The sequence below is a fragment of the Pseudorasbora parva genome, chromosome 24 (assembly GCF_024679245.1).
Source record: "Pseudorasbora parva isolate DD20220531a chromosome 24, ASM2467924v1, whole genome shotgun sequence".
Lineage (NCBI taxonomy): Eukaryota > Metazoa > Chordata > Actinopteri > Cypriniformes > Gobionidae > Pseudorasbora > Pseudorasbora parva.
The window spans coordinates 36,510,481-36,526,021 of record NC_090195.1 but is presented as its reverse complement, the minus strand read 5'-3'; the positions used below and the strand labels follow the sequence as shown (position 1 = coordinate 36,526,021).

At 43.4% G+C, this 15,541-nt stretch overlaps 1 protein-coding gene across 1 annotated transcript in view; it reads left to right on the top strand.

Annotated features, from left to right (window-relative positions):
* The window catches only part of si:dkey-225n22.4 (collagen alpha-1(XXI) chain), an 87,310-nt gene that overhangs the window by 23,317 nt on the left and 48,452 nt on the right, over nt 1-15,541 (top strand). Inside the window, exons 8-16 of the mRNA XM_067435470.1 lie at nt 1,868-1,879; nt 2,887-2,997; nt 3,089-3,142; nt 3,241-3,294; nt 3,536-3,580; nt 3,748-3,801; nt 4,043-4,090; nt 4,538-4,591; nt 5,429-5,473. Coding sequence (XP_067291571.1) covers nt 1,868-1,879; nt 2,887-2,997; nt 3,089-3,142; nt 3,241-3,294; nt 3,536-3,580; nt 3,748-3,801; nt 4,043-4,090; nt 4,538-4,591; nt 5,429-5,473 — 477 coding nt within the window. The remainder of the gene's footprint in view (nt 1-1,867; nt 1,880-2,886; nt 2,998-3,088; nt 3,143-3,240; nt 3,295-3,535; nt 3,581-3,747; nt 3,802-4,042; nt 4,091-4,537; nt 4,592-5,428; nt 5,474-15,541) is intronic.

Genomic DNA, 15,541 nt, shown 5'->3' with positions numbered 1-15,541 from the left:
TCCCTCGCATAACAAGATTTATTTCACTGGTCTACATCTGTCATGTTTTTACATTATTCTGAGTTTGAAGCAAATCGGGGGAAAATCAGAGGATGATTCCAAAGCATACTGAAAAGTGACTTCCTGTTACTAGTTATGAAACTCTATACTATATATTTAATTTAATAATTTTATTTGCTTTTTTGCTTTTATTATTTTATTTACTATTTAGTTGTTTAATTATTGATTTTTTTTTTACTGAATTTTATGTTATTTGTCTTTTATTTTGCTCTAATATTTAATTGTATTATTAGCAGGTATAAATAAAATAAAAAGTTTGACCAATCTCAACATTCACTTCCATAAAGATTTGTGAATTAATTAATCGAGTCTCCACATGTTCATATTTTGAAACAGACTTCAAATAAATTATATTTTAAAATGAAGCCATCTCACAGACTGTGATGACGTGTTTTCAGGTTATTAATGTTGTAAATCGTATAAATGACAGAAAGCGAGTTAATAAACCGTCAGACGGAGTGACTGATTCAACATCTGATCAGTGTAATCAATCGCTCTATTATTTCCCTCTTTTCTAAAGTCATGGAAATGCTGTGGCGCTTCTTTTGCTCTTTGATTCAACGGGAATCTAGAAATGATATTTGTTGTAAGTTCCGTTCACCGCTATGGAAGTTTCCTCCACCAAGACGACTTGTGAAGAAAATGATCCATTATAATCAATAAGTTGTATAGTTGTGATGTTTCATCTCCTGAACCAATGCTGATAACTGTAAAGGACTTATGGACGCCAGTAACGCGTTCTCTAATCGGACTAGTCTTTCCCAGTAGTGAGTAATCTAACGCGTTACTATTTCCAAACCAGTCATCAGATTAAAGTAACTTATCCACGTCACTGTGAGCTACTATAGTAGTCCTTTTCCTTAGGAAAAAATTTAAATATATATATTTTTTCTTCTTGCGTCTCGGTTAGAGTATTTTTTCAGGAAATAATTTTTAATTTCAAATGAAAATGTCCGGAGATACACTGGTGACGTCACTGTTAAAAATGCACTTCAATAAAGTGTGTGTTGGTAGCCTAGAAATCTAGACGCACCCTAGCGGCAGCAAATTTAATTTGCCCGCAAGTGTGGTCTAGCAACTCTCAATTCCTATCTGAGCTGTATTCCTCAGAATCTGGACGGCCCAATCACATCGTGTAGGTAGGCTATAGAGTCGGCGGGCGGGGCCATAATGACGATGGCCGAGTTGCGTTTGCGTGCTTCTAGTAACACAGAAACTGGCGAACGGCGGCGGTCTGTTGAATCAGCTCTGCCCGCGCCTCCGGAAGACTTGGAGTTAAGCTTTCCTCTGAGAAAAGAACAAAGAGCGGCACTGAAGTCATTCTTAAAAAGGGAAGATGTGTTCGGAGTTTAGCCGACCGGATACGGCGAATGTTTAATCAGTCAGCGAGCTCCCCTTCACCGTCGTTGCTCCGGTTGGTGTAGCGCTATCCTATCGCGTGCAGAGGGAGTTTAAAAGACAACCGTTTATCCCGCCCCTCGGACTGAGCCCTGTCTATGGTGAGTTTCCAGACCAAACATCTGGATGTGGGTCTGGCTTGTCAGGCTAGTGTGTTGGCAGAACCGGTCGTCATCTCTGTGCTGAGGCGGCGGCGGTGTTGTCGGAAACTGCAGAATGTAACTAATAAAGTAACTTCTAATCTTAGTTAGTTACTTTTAAAAACAAGTAATCTGTAAAGTAACTAAGTTACTTTTTAAAGGAGTAATCAGATTACTGTTTCAAACACTGCCTGTATATATTACTGTATAATAACTGTAGGACATATTCAGTCGGACTGACTTCCTCTTCTGTTGCTCTTGTTTTACAGGATGATGAGCGGGTAAGTTTCTCTCAGATGGAGAGATGTGTGTGTGTGTGTGTGTGTGTTGGACTGATTGTGGGCTATATGATGGTAGTGTGTGTGTGTGTGTGTGTTGGACAGATTGTGGAATTGATGATGGCAGTGTGTGTGTGTGTGTGTGTGTGTGTTGGACCGATTGTGGATTTGATGATGGTAGTGTGTGTGTGTGTGTGTGTGTGTGTGTGTGTGTGTGTGTGTGTGTGTGTGTTGGACCGATTGTGGATTTGATGATGGTAGTGTGTGTGTGTGTGTGTTGGACCGATTGTGGGCTTGATGATAGCAGTGTGTGTGTGTGTGTTGAACCGATTGTGGGCTTGATGATGGCAGTGTGTGTGTGTGTGTGTTGGACCGATTGTGGATTTGATGATGGTAGTGTGTGTGTGTGTGTGTGTGTGTGTGTGTGTGCGTGTGTGTGTGTGTGTTGGACCGATTGTGGATTTGATGATGGTAGTGTGGGTGTGTGTGTGTTGGACCGATTGTGGGCTTGATGATAGCAGTGTGTGTGTGTGTGTGTTGGACCGATTGTGGGCTTGATGATGGCAGTGTGTGTGTGTGTGTGTGTGTGTGTGTGTGTGTGTGTCTGTGTGTGTGTGTGTTGGACCGATTGTGGATTTGATGATGGTAGTGTGTGTGTGTGTGTGTGTGTGTGTGTGTGTGTGTGTGTGTGTGTGTGTGTGTGTGTGTGTGTGTTGGGCCGATTGTGGGCTTGATGATGGCAGTGTGTGTGTGTCTGTGTGTGTGTGTGTGTGTGTGTTGGACCGATTGTGGATTTGATGATGGTAGTGTATGTGTGTGTGTGTTGGACCGATTGTTGGCTTGATGATAGCAGTGTGTGTGTGTGTGTTGGACCGATTGTGTGCTTGATGATGGCAGTGTGTGTGTGTGTGTGTGTGTGTGTGTGTGTGTGTGTGTGTGTGTGTGTGTGTGTGTGTGTGTGTGTTGGGCCGATTGTGGGCTTTATGATAGCATTGTGTGTGTCTCTGTAGTGTCCTCTGGACCGCGAGCCCAGCCCTGACCCTGATGAGGAGTGTGACTGCAGGGAAGGACAGCCGGGCCCTCAGGGGCCTCCAGGGCCTCCAGGACCTCCAGGACCCAGGGTCAACACACATCTCCATTCATAATGTCCTGTGCATTTACATACAGTTGCTTTTTAGAGGGTTATTTACAACCAAAGTCTGATCTCCACAGGGTTTGCGGGGAGAGAAGGGAAGGGACGGAACTCCAGGCCCCGATGGGAAGCCTGTGAGTAAACCCGTATATATTCACAACTTCACGTCTTTGGGTTTATGGCCGTTTATGGCCGACAGTCTGTTGACCGGAGCGTGTGTTTCTCAATAAAGGGACCCTCAGGTTCAAGAGGAGAGCCAGGAGATCCAGGTACACCTGGAGATGAGGTGAGATGCTCTACTGTCTCTGATCATTCACTGCAAGAAATACTGCAGTCGTGGTGACCAGAATAATCCAATCCAATCCACCTTTATTTATAAAGCACCTTAAAAACAACACTGTTGACCAAAGTGCTGAACACAATTCACAAAACATGATTGATTGATTGATTGATTGATTGAGTATCTAAAGGGATGCTCTGCTATCTGCTGTTAGTAAGCGTTGTACTTCTGCTCCTCCGTCTCGTAGGGTCCATCAGGGCCAACAGGAGCTCCAGGACTTCAGGGCCCAAAAGTGAGTCTGAGAGGAGAAAACCCACGACTTTGTTTCAGGAGCAGATGCTTCAGAGACAACCCACGATGCTCTCAGTCTGGGTCATAATGATCTGCTTTAGGTGTAAGTCAGTGAGCACACTTTCTCTGCCTTCATTGTAAATCATTTTGGGTCTCTTTCATATCCAGGGTGAGCGAGGAGAACAAGGGTTACCTGGAAACCCAGGCCCACCGGGACCAATGGTGAGACACACACACACACACACACACACACACACACACACACACACACACACACACACACACACACACACACACACACACACACACACACACACACACACACACACCAATCAGGCATAACATTATGACCACTGGCAGAGACAACACGGCTGACACACACACTACACTCAAACTGGAGACAGACTCAAGACACCAAGCAGAAATCTACTTCTGTGTAAAGCATAATGTCGTTTTGTTTCAGGGAGCAGAGAAACCAAACATTGGGACAGTCGGATTGCCAGGGAGAAAGGTATAAATCTTTATGTTTTTAAATCGTAAAGTGCATAAATCATGGTAAAATTTATTGTTATTATATATATTTTTTATTTTTTATTTTATGTATTTCAATGCATAACGATTCAATGACTTGCTCATTAAGACGCTCATACGTGATAAACAAATCTTGTAAATAATTTTTTACAGTGTACCAGCAGAATAAACACACTCAGCAAAAATCCTCTAATTATCATTATCAAGAAAATCCCTGAACATTAGTATATATTTTGTTTATTCAATGTCGCACATTCCAAATAACAGCAATGCCATTTTAAGAGAAACTCCACTTAATTATCATTTTAAAATAAGCTTCTTTTTAAATTTATAATAAATATATCACGTATTCTACTGTAGTTAAAAGGCCTGTATGCTATCATAAGCATTTATGATATTATTAATCATCACATGTGTTTTTAAACAGGGAGAGCAGGGGCAGAAAGGAGAACAAGGACCTCCTGGAGAGCCTGGTCCACTGGTAATGTTTTGTAATGTGTAATGCCTTTGTTCTCACACTTGCACAGATACATGACAGTATTAAAAATCTTATTTAAAGGGTTAGTTCAGCCGGAAATGTAAACCCTGTGATCAATTCCTCCTGTGGTTGGCCAGCCGTCAGACCTCCGCTCATCTTCACACACAGATGAAGATATTAGTGTTGAAATCCGATGGCTCAGAAAGGCCTTCATTGACACCAATGTCGTTTCCTCTCTCAAGACCCTAAAAAAGGCACTAAAGACGTCGTTACAAAGCCCATCTCACTACAGCGGCTCTACAATCATTGATGAAGAGGCCAGAATAGAGTTAGTGCGCAAAAACACTAAATAACGACTTATATAGTGATGGCCGATTTCAGAACAAAGCTTCGAACCGTTATGAGTCAGTGAATCGATTCATGATTCGAACCGTTATGAGTCAGTGAATCGATTCATGATTCGGATCGCGTGTCAAACTGCTGAAATCAAATGACATTGGTGTCAATGAAGGCCTTTCTGAGCCATCAGATTTCAACACTAATATCTTCATCTGTGTGTGAAGATGAGCGGAGGTCTGACGGCTGGCCAACCACAGGAGGAATTAATGACAGAGTTTACATTTCTGGCTGAACTAAACCTTTAAAAGCAGACACACAGCATCCAAAAAATAAAACAGTTATTATGATTAATTGTCCTTTGAATTAATATTTAGCCATCTTCTTGAAAATTGAATACACAGATTTGTCCATTTTCCAACACTAATACCCAGTCAGAGTATAATACGGTTCCTCAGGATGAAGTCTGTCTGGAGCCGCAGTAATATATGTGTGTTCCTCCAGGGCAAGCCGGGCGTTTCTGGGAACGATGGACCCGCTGGAGCAAAGGTCAGACCATCTTCTGAACGTCTTTTAATTGTCAAATGTCGTACATAACATTAATTACACACCTACTCACTTCTTGTTCTCCTCATGAGACACCGGAGCTCTTGAGATCATCTGTTAAACGCTTTAATGCACATTGTGATTCATACACAGATCAACTGAAAGTGAAGACATTTGTCAGGTTTACATAAAAAAGAGAAAAGTTGGCAGCAATGTGTTAAAATATATCAAAAAATGACTGTTTTTAGTAGGGAGGGAGAATAAACCATGCTTTATTTATTTTTATTAAACAGTGGTTTACCAAATGTCTTTTAAAAAGTCTGTAAATATTTCTGAAACTGGCAGAGGTGTAAATTATTGCAGTCCCTTTATAATCGTTCGTTGAAGTCAGTGAAGTTAAATATACACCAATCAGGCATAAAATTATAACCACCTAATATTGTGCTGCTCCCCCTTTTGCTGACCCGTCTCTGATGGACTCCACTAGACCCCTGAAGGTGTGCTGTAGTATCGGGGCCCAAGATGCTAGAAGCAGATCCTTTAAGTCCTGTAGATTGCGAGGTGGGGCCTCCATGGATCAGACTTGTTTGTTCAGCTCATCCCACAGATGCTCGATCGGATTGAGATCTGAGGAATTTGGAGGCCGAGTCAACGCCTCAAAGATCCATACGCCTCAAACTGAGCTGCTCTGTGTATTCTGACAGCTTTCTATCAGAACCAGCATTAACTTCTGGAGCAGTTTGAGCTCCAGTAGCTCGTCTGTTTGATCGGACCCCACGGGCCAGCCTTCGCTCCCCACGTGCATCAATGAGCCTTGGCCGCCCATGACCCTGTGGCCGGTTCACCTGTGGCCGGTTCACACTTATGCCTGATTGGTGTAATTCAGCCAGAGTAATACTCCCAGAAATGGGGACTGAGACATTTTATCATCATCACTCTTTGTGGTTGAGTCTATAAAAGTTACGTACATCCGTTTGGTTTCTGCTGCTTCTGGAAAAGCATTTGTCCAGAATAACTCGTCTGTGCAATTTTGACACCCTGTTATTATAATGAGGGTCTGAAGTCTTGCTCTCTCTCTCTGCGTGTGTGTGTGTGTGTGTGTGTGTGTGTGTGTGGGCTGACAGCTGTTACTCTAATGCCTCTCATTTGTCGATCTGAAGTTCATAGTCGTCTCTGTTACGATTAAACGTGTGTATATTTCTGTCTGAAATCAACTTTCTGAATGTCCTTGAAATGATTTTGAGGGGTTGTACTGCACTTTATCTTTGCATTTTATTAAGCATAACCAAAGCTATGAAGCTTGTTAAGTATCATCTGGTCTTGTGGTTCTACTTGAGGCCATAAGGATAATAAATAAGGTGCATTTGCCTTGATATAGCTTCAAGGAACATTGCACCGGCTAATGGTTTACAGGAGCTAAACAGACACAGTCCTGTGAACCTCAGATTACAGCCAACAAGACAAAACAACCTCTGTGGACACGTCTAGAAATGAGGTTCAGAGTGCAAGTGTTTCGTCTGGAGAGTTGTGCAATCTTGATTAAACAAGACAAATGACTTTCTCCTGCAAATTAGACAAAGTGGCTTGAAATCATTATCATTTTGTCGAGGAAACAGGAGATGTATATTTGACTTTCCAGCTCCTGAACACTGCCGAAAGAAAATGTCCTTCACATGTGTCCATTCAGAAATGTACGATCGCTAAACCCAAATAAAATGTCTACGCAGCTGTGGATTTTTAAAGAGGCCGTTAATAATTTCATCAACGCATATGTATATTCAAAAGTTTTTACAAAGATGCAATGAACTGATCAAAAGTGACAGTAAAGATATGTATAATGTTACAAAAGATTATATTCTGATGAATGCTGCTCTTTTGAACTTTCTAATCATCAAACTATCCTGGGAAATCAAATGTATGACGTTTTCCACAGAAATATGAACTGATAATAATCATAAATGTGTATAAAATAAGGACAGCAGTCTGACACTCGCTCAGGTGTAGTAACTAAAGTCGGTAAGCCACCAAAATCAAACGCTAACAAACAAATGAAAACCCATAAGCTTCACGGCTCCAGTGGTCAAATCCACTCAAGGGTAAAGGGAAGATTAAATGCTTCAAAGGAAAAATGCATTGTCAGAGCAGAAGAAAGCATTTTTTCTTCTAGGATAACCTTGTACATGAAAAAAAAGTCAAATCTGTACCTTAAAAGTGACATATTATGCCCCTTTTCACAAGATGTAATATAAACCCCTGAATGTGTGTGTGAAGTTTCAGCTCAAAATACCCCTAGATCATTTATTATAGCTTATCTAATTTGCCTCTATTTGGGTTTGTGTCGTGCCGTTTTTGTGTGTGGTCCTTTAAATGCAAATGAGCTGCTGCTGTTCCCCGCCTCCCTACAGGAGAGGGCGGAGCCTTTACACTTCAGATACTCCATCAACAACAAAACAGGCCAATCTCACTCAGACAAATGTCAGAAATAAGCCGGAGTCGACACAGACGAGAGACTCAGGAAGAGCTCCACACTTTACACTGAACGCTTAGTGGATCATTTATGTAGCGTTAGTTGTGGAGTTACGCCGACTCAACTCATCGACTAGCATGAGCCGTCATGTTCATCTATAAAGTGTGTATCGAGTGTGTATGAATGACGCAGACGTGAGCGTGTTCAGGATCAAACTAACGCCACAGCTCTAGTCTCAGTGAATACAGTCAGAGACGATGCTAACTTTAGCCATATTAGCGTACAGCGTTCAGCTCATTCAGAAGGACATGTGCAAACATTCACAGAAGATGAAGAGCCATCCTCACTCGTTCTGATATGAAGTTAGAGCTCGAAGCGTTGGGATTGCCCCGTCCTTCAGAAACGACGTCTCTAATCCAGCGTTACTGCCCGCCTACTGCCCGCTCTCTTCGTGTGATTTACGCTGATCACATCTACATTTCTAAAATTGATGCAATTTAATTCACAGAAATTCAATTTGGCCAACTGAACAATGTAGATGTGATCAGTCACTAGAACATTTTCAATTGGAGACCTGTTTTTTTTTTACAGTGTGAAACTCAAGTGCTGATACAGCGAGGAAACAGAAATGGCGTCTCTGTGCTTCTCACTCAGGGGCGTGGCTTTGCTAAAGGGCCAATCAGCAGCAGGCATGGGCGGGGCTTCACTACTCTTACAGGAGTAGAGGGAAATATGAGAGATTGATAATCGGTAACACTTTATAATAATGGTCCGTTATTAATAGATAACTCTGCAGGAAGTAATGCAGGACTAATGAGTAGAACTACATGAACACTTCAGCTACTGCTATTAACTAATATAGAAACAATCTGAAGGAATCAGTAATAACATCAAATTCAGGAGATAGTTCCTTATTAAGTAATCAATAATTACTGACTGAGATTATCCTCATTAATAACTATAAACTAACTGACCAATTATCCCATTATTGTGTGTCTGAGATGTTAATAATCATATTCTTTATACTCTGAATAAAGCATTGTCAAATGTCAACAGACAGAGCTCAACTGTACTGTGTTGCCAAGTCCGAGTTTTTTTCTGTTTTCTATGTCCAAGGGTTGAAGGAAGCGATTATTATGTAATATATAGACCCATGAGTGTGAATTGTAGCAGCAATCTTGCCTAAATAACACACATTTTAACCCTCAAATGCCATTTTTCCCCCGGAGAACCCCCCTGAGAAGCTATTGTTCAGGGTTAGTAGTTGGCGGGTTTTGTTGTAAAAACTTGGCAACCCTGTCTGCACGCGTGCTGGAATAAATGATCTTTGCCGGTGTTGTAAAAAAATAAAATAATTTATTGATACACAGAGTACTTACCCAACATGATCATCATCTTTGAGAGAAATTATGAAGGTGAATGCATATACAAACAAGCTCTCCGTTTAGGATTCGAGTAAATATAATCCAAGCCCCTCTGATGACGTGCATGATTACGTTACTGTTGATCATCTGTCTGTCATCGGCTAAAGCCCGCCCTGATGATTTCATTAGTCAGTTTCTGTTGATCATCTGTCTGTCATCGGCTAAAGCCCGCCCTGATGATTTCATTGGTCAGTTTCTGTTGATCATCTGTCTGTCATCTGCTAAAGCCCGCCCTGATGATTTCATTGGTCAGTTTCTGTTGATCATCTGTCTGTCATCGGCTAAAGCCCGCCCTGATGATTTCATTGGTCCGAACAGTTTCTGTTGATCATCTGTCTGTCATCGGCTAAAGCCCGCCCTGATGATTTCATTGGTCCGAACAGTTTCTGTTCGGGGTTAGTTACTCCTCTATGGAGCAAGGCCAGACCGAACCGCCCGACCTAAAAATGTTGTGGGCGGGGCTAGGTTCGGCTGGCATCCAGGCTACACATTAGGAGTAAAAAAAGACAATTTCTCACATCTCAGACATGGTAATGTAGTAATTTTTTATATTTTTTCCTTGTTACCTATTAGTTATTAGTGACACCAGTCTCATTCAGTAACTATTAATTACCTAATAAGGAACTATCTTATTCCTGAATTCAATATTACTTACTGATTAGTTCGATATTAGTTAATTGTAATAGCTGAAGTGTTAATGTAGTTCTAATCATTGGTGCTGCAGAGTTATCTATTAATAACAGACCATTATTATAAAGTGTTACCTGACAATGATTGTAATAAAGATTATAATATAGTATTGGGTGGATTTTTACCACAATAGGCTGGTTGATTACACATATCTGTGTTTAAACACCTGATAAAAGTCAAATTTGCATAATATACGGACTTTAATAAATGATTAGTCACACTAGATTAATGCTCTATATTTGATAGTTCTAGTAATGTGAATAAAGTTTCATGGGCAGTGTTTATGAGCAGTAAATCTCACTAAAGCAGCGCTTAATCAGTAAAGACATGAACCCGTCCGACTAACACAGGACAAACTCATGGCCTGGTCCAAACCTAACCGTGTCTGGACTCTTGTTTGGATATCCACAAATAGACGAATACTTACATGAAATTATAAATTATGTATTTTATGAAACAGCCATTCAGTGGTTCAACATCGCAGAAAATGAGTGAAAGAGATGATTTAAGTGCCTTATTATGCTATTTAAAGGTTATTTTAGTTTTGGCGTCTCCTACAATAAGTCAACAAGACTAAAACTCTTTAATTTCCTCATACTGCACCATCAGCTCTTTTCTCTCAGTTTCTCAAACACTTCATGTGAAGATCCCGTCTCTCTGAGAGCTGCTCAGCCAATCAGGACCACAGGCGGGCATTATGCAAATTAACTACCATGTGTGAGGGCTGGGCTAAGAGATGCTGCTCAGCAAATCAAGACCAGAGTTATGCAAATAAGTTGCACTGCACACAGATTATGAGACTAAAGAGAGAGTGACAACTTAGTTCAGAATCGACTCTTTCTTCTGGGAGACAATGATTCCATTTATCTGCACTTTGATCTTTAAGACATTTTACACTCACAAATGATCTCACTCTCTCTCTCTCTCTCACACACACACACACACGTAATGCCGTAAGGCTGCTGTTTGTTCAGTCCACTGCTGAAGAACATCAGTGCTTAAAACTATTTCAATCTGTCTGGATGTTTTCCACTGGGCTGCCGAATGAGTCTAATGTCAGTTCTGGTCCACATGGGCTGCTGAATGAGTCTAATGTCAGTTCTGGTCCACATGGGCTGCCGAATGAGTCTAATGTCAGTTCTGGTCCACATGGGCTGCTGAATGAGTCTAATGTCAGTTCTGGTTCACAAGGGCTGCTGAATGAGTCTAATGTCAGTTCTGGTCCACATGGGCTGCTGAATGAGTCTAATGTCAGTTCTGGTCCACTGGGCTGCTGAATGAGTCTAATGTCAGTTCTGGTCCACATGGGCTGCTGAATGAGTCTAATGTCAGTTCTGGTCCACATGGGCTGCTGAATGAGTCTAATGTCAGTTCTGATCCACTGGGCTGCTGAATGAGTCTAATGTCAGTTCTGGTCCACATGGGCTGGCGAATGAGTCTAATGTCAGTTCTGGTCCACATGGGCTGGCGAATGAGTCTAATGTCAGTTCTGGTCCACATGGGCTGCTGAATGAGTCTAATGTCAGTTCTGGTGAGACATGAGTCTAATGTCAGTTCTGGCTGCTGAATGAATCTAATTTCAGTTCTGGTCCACTGGGCTGCTAAATGAGTCTAATGTCAGTTCTGATCCACTGGGCTGCTGAATGAGTCTAATGTCAGTTCTGATCCACTGGGCTGCTGAATGAGTCTAATTTCAGTTCTGATCCACTGGGCTGCTGAATGAGTCTAATGTCAGTTCTGATCCACTGGGCTGCCGAATGAGTCTAATTTCAGTTCTGGTCCACTGGGCTGCTGAATGAGTCTAATGTCAGTTCTGGTCCACATGGGCTGCTGAATGAGTCTAATGTCAGTTCTGGTCCACTGGGGTGCTGAATGAGTCTAATGTCAGTTCGGGTCCACTGGGGTGCTGAATGAGTCTAATGTCAGTTCTGGTCCACTGGGCTGCTGAATGAGTCTAATGTCAGTTCTGGTCCACATGGGCTGCCGAATGAGTCTAATGTCAGTTCTGGTCCACTAGGCTGCTGAATGAGTCTAATGTCAGTTCTGGTCCACTGGGCTGCCGAATGAGTCTAATGTCAGTTCTGGTCCACTGGGCTGCTGAATGAGTCTAATGTCAGTTCTGGTCCACTGGGCTGCTGAATGAGTCTAATGTCAGTTCTGGTCCACTGGGCTGCTGAATGAGTCTAATGTCAGTTCTGGTCCACATGGGCTGCTGAATGAGTCTAATGTCAGTTCTGGTCCACATGGGCTGCTGAATGAGTCTAATGTCAGTTCTGGTCCACTGGGCTGCTGAATGAGTCTAATGTCAGTTCTGGTCCACTGGGCTGCTGAATGAGTCTAATGTCAGTTCTGGTCCACTGTGCTGCTGAATGAGTCTAATGTCAGTTCTGGTCCACTGGGCTGCTGAATGAGTCTAATGTCAGTTCTGGTCCACTGGGCTGCTGTCTGAGTCTAATGTAAGTTCTGGTCCACATGGGCTGCTGAATGAGTCTAATGTCAGTTCTGGTCCACATGGGCTGCTGAATGAGTCTAATGTCAGTTCTGGTCCACATGGGCTGGCGAATGAGTCTAATGTCAGTTCTGGTCCACATGGGCTGCTGAATGAGTCTAATGTCAGTTCTGGTCCACATGGGCTGGTGAATGAGTCTAATGTCAGTTCTGGTCCACATGGGCTGCTGAATGAGTCTAATGTCAGTTCTGGTCCACTGGGCTGCTGAATGAGTCTAATGTCAGTTCTGGTCCACTGGGCTGCTGAATGAGTCTAATGTCAGTTCTGGTCCACTGGGCTGCTGAATGAGTCTAATGTCAGTTCTGGTCCACTGGGCTGCTGAATGAGTCTAATGTCAGTTCTGGTCCACATGGGCTGCTGAATGAGTCTAATGTCAGTTCTGGTCCACATGGGCTGCTGAATGAGTCTAATGTCAGTTCTGGTCCACATGGGCTGCTGAATGAGTCTAATGTCAGTTCTGGTCCACTGGGCTGCTGAATGAGTCTAATGTCAGTTCTGGTCCACTGGGCTGCTGAATGAGTCTAATGTCAGTTCTGGTCCACTGGGCTGCTAAATGAGTCTAATGTCAGTTCTGGTCCACTGGGCTGCTGAATGAGTCTAATGTCAGTTCTGGTCCACTGGGCTGCTGAATGAGTCTAATGTCAGTTCTGGTCCACTGGGCTGCTGAATGAGTCTAATGTCAGTTCTGGTCCACTGGGCTGCTGAATGAGTCTAACGTCAGTTCTGGTTCACATGGGCTGCCGAATGAGTCTAATGTCAGTTCTGGTCCACATGGGCTGCTGAATGAGTCTAATGTCAGTTCTGGTCCACTGGGCTGCTGAATGAGTCTAATGTCAGTTCTGGTCCACATGGGCTGCTGAATGAGTCTAATGTCAGTTCTGGTCCACATGGGCTGCTGAATGAGTCTAATGTCAGTTCTTGTCCACTGGGCTGCTGAATGAGTCTAATGTCAGTTCTGATCCACTGGGCTGCCGAATGAGTCTAATGTCAGTTCTGGTCCACATGGGCTGCTGAATGAGTCTAATGTCAGTTCTGGTCCACTGGGGTGCTGAATGAGTCTAATGTCAGTTCTGGTCCACATGGGCTGCTGAATGAGTCTAATGTCAGTTCTGGTCCACATGGGCTGGCGAATGAGTCTAATGTCAGTTCTGGTCCACATGGGCTGCTGAATGAGTCTAATGTCAGTTCTGGTCCACTGGGCTGCTGAATGAGTCTAAATTCAGTTCTGGTCCACTGGGCTGCTGAAAGAGTCTAATGTCAGTTCTGATCCACTGGGCTGCTGAATGAGTCTAATGTCAGTTCTGGTCCACATGGGCTGCTGAATGAGTCTAATGTCAGTTCTGATCCACTGGGCTGCTGAATGAGTCTAATGTCAGTTCTGATCCACTGGGCTGCCGAATGAGTCTAATGTCAGTTCTGGTCCACTCGGCTGCTGAATGAGTCTAATGTCAGTTCTGGTCCACATGGGCTGCCGAATGAGTCTAATGTCAGTTCTGGTCCACTGGGCTGCTGAATGAGTCTAATGTCAGTTCTGGTCCACATGGGCTGCTGAATGAGTCTAATGTCAGTTCTGGTCCACTGGGCTGCTGATTGAGTCTAATGTCAGTTCTGATCCACTGGGCTGCCGAATGAGTCTAATGACAGTTCTGGTCCACATGGGCTGCTGAATGAGTCTAATGTCAGTTCTGGTCCACTGGGGTGCTGAATGAGTCTAATGTCAGTTCTGGTCCACATGGGCTGCTGAATGAGTCTAATGTCAGTTCTGGTCCACATGGGCTGGCGAATGAGTCTAATGTCAGTTCTGGTCCACATGGGCTGCTGAATGAGTCTAATGTCAGTTCTGGTCCACTGGGCTGCTGAATGAGTCTAATTTCAGTTCTGGTCCACTGGGCTGCTGAAAGAGTCTAATGTCAGTTCTGATCCACTGGACTGCTGAATGAGTCTAATGTCAGTTCTGGTCCACATGGGCTGCTGAATGAGTCTAATGTCAGTTCTGATCCACATGGGCTGCTGAATGAGTCTAATGTCAGTTCTGGTCCACTGGGCTGCTGAATGAGTCTAATGTCAGTTCTGGTCCACTGGGCTGCTGAATGAGTCTAATGTCAGTTCTGGTCCACATGGGCTGCTGAATGAGTCTAATGTCAGTTCTGGTCCACTGGGCTGCTGAAAGAGTCTAATGTCAGTTCTGGTCCACATGGGCTGCTGAATGAGTCTAATGTCAGTTCTGGTCCACTGGGCTGCTGAATGAGTCTAATGTCAGTTCTGATCCACTGGGCTGCCGAATGAGTCTAATGTCAGTTCTGGTCCACTGGGCTGCTGAATGAGTCTAATGTCAGTTCTGGTCCACATGGGCTGCTGAATGAGTCTAATGTCAGTTCTGGTCCACTGGGGTGCTGAATGAGTCTAATGTCAGTTCTGGTCCACTGGGGTGCTGAATGAGTCTAATGTCAGTTCTGGTCCACTGGGCTGCTGAATGAGTCTAATGTCAGTTCTGATCCACTGGGCTGCCGAATGAGTCTAATGTCAGTTCTGATCCACTGGGCTGCCGAATGAGTCTAATGTCAGTTCTGGTCCACATGGGCTGCTGAATGAGTCTAATGTCAGTTCTGGTCCACTGGGCTGCTGAATGAGTCTAATGTCAGTTCTGGTCCACTGGGCTGCTGAATGAGTCTAATGTCAGTTCTGGTCCACATGGGCTGCTGAATGAGTCTAATGTCAGTTCTGGTCCACTGGGCTGCTGAATGAGTCTAATGTCAGTTCTGGTCCACTGGGCTGCTGAATGAGTCTAATGTCAGTTCTGGTCCACATGGGCTGCTGAATGAGTCTAATGTCAGTTCTGGTCCACTGGGCTGCTGAATGAGTCTAATGTCAGTTCTGGTCCACATGGGCTGCTGAATGAGTCTAATGTCAGTTCTGGTCCACATGGGCTGCTGAATGAGTCTAATGTCAGTTCTGGTCCACATGGGCTGCTGAATGAGTCT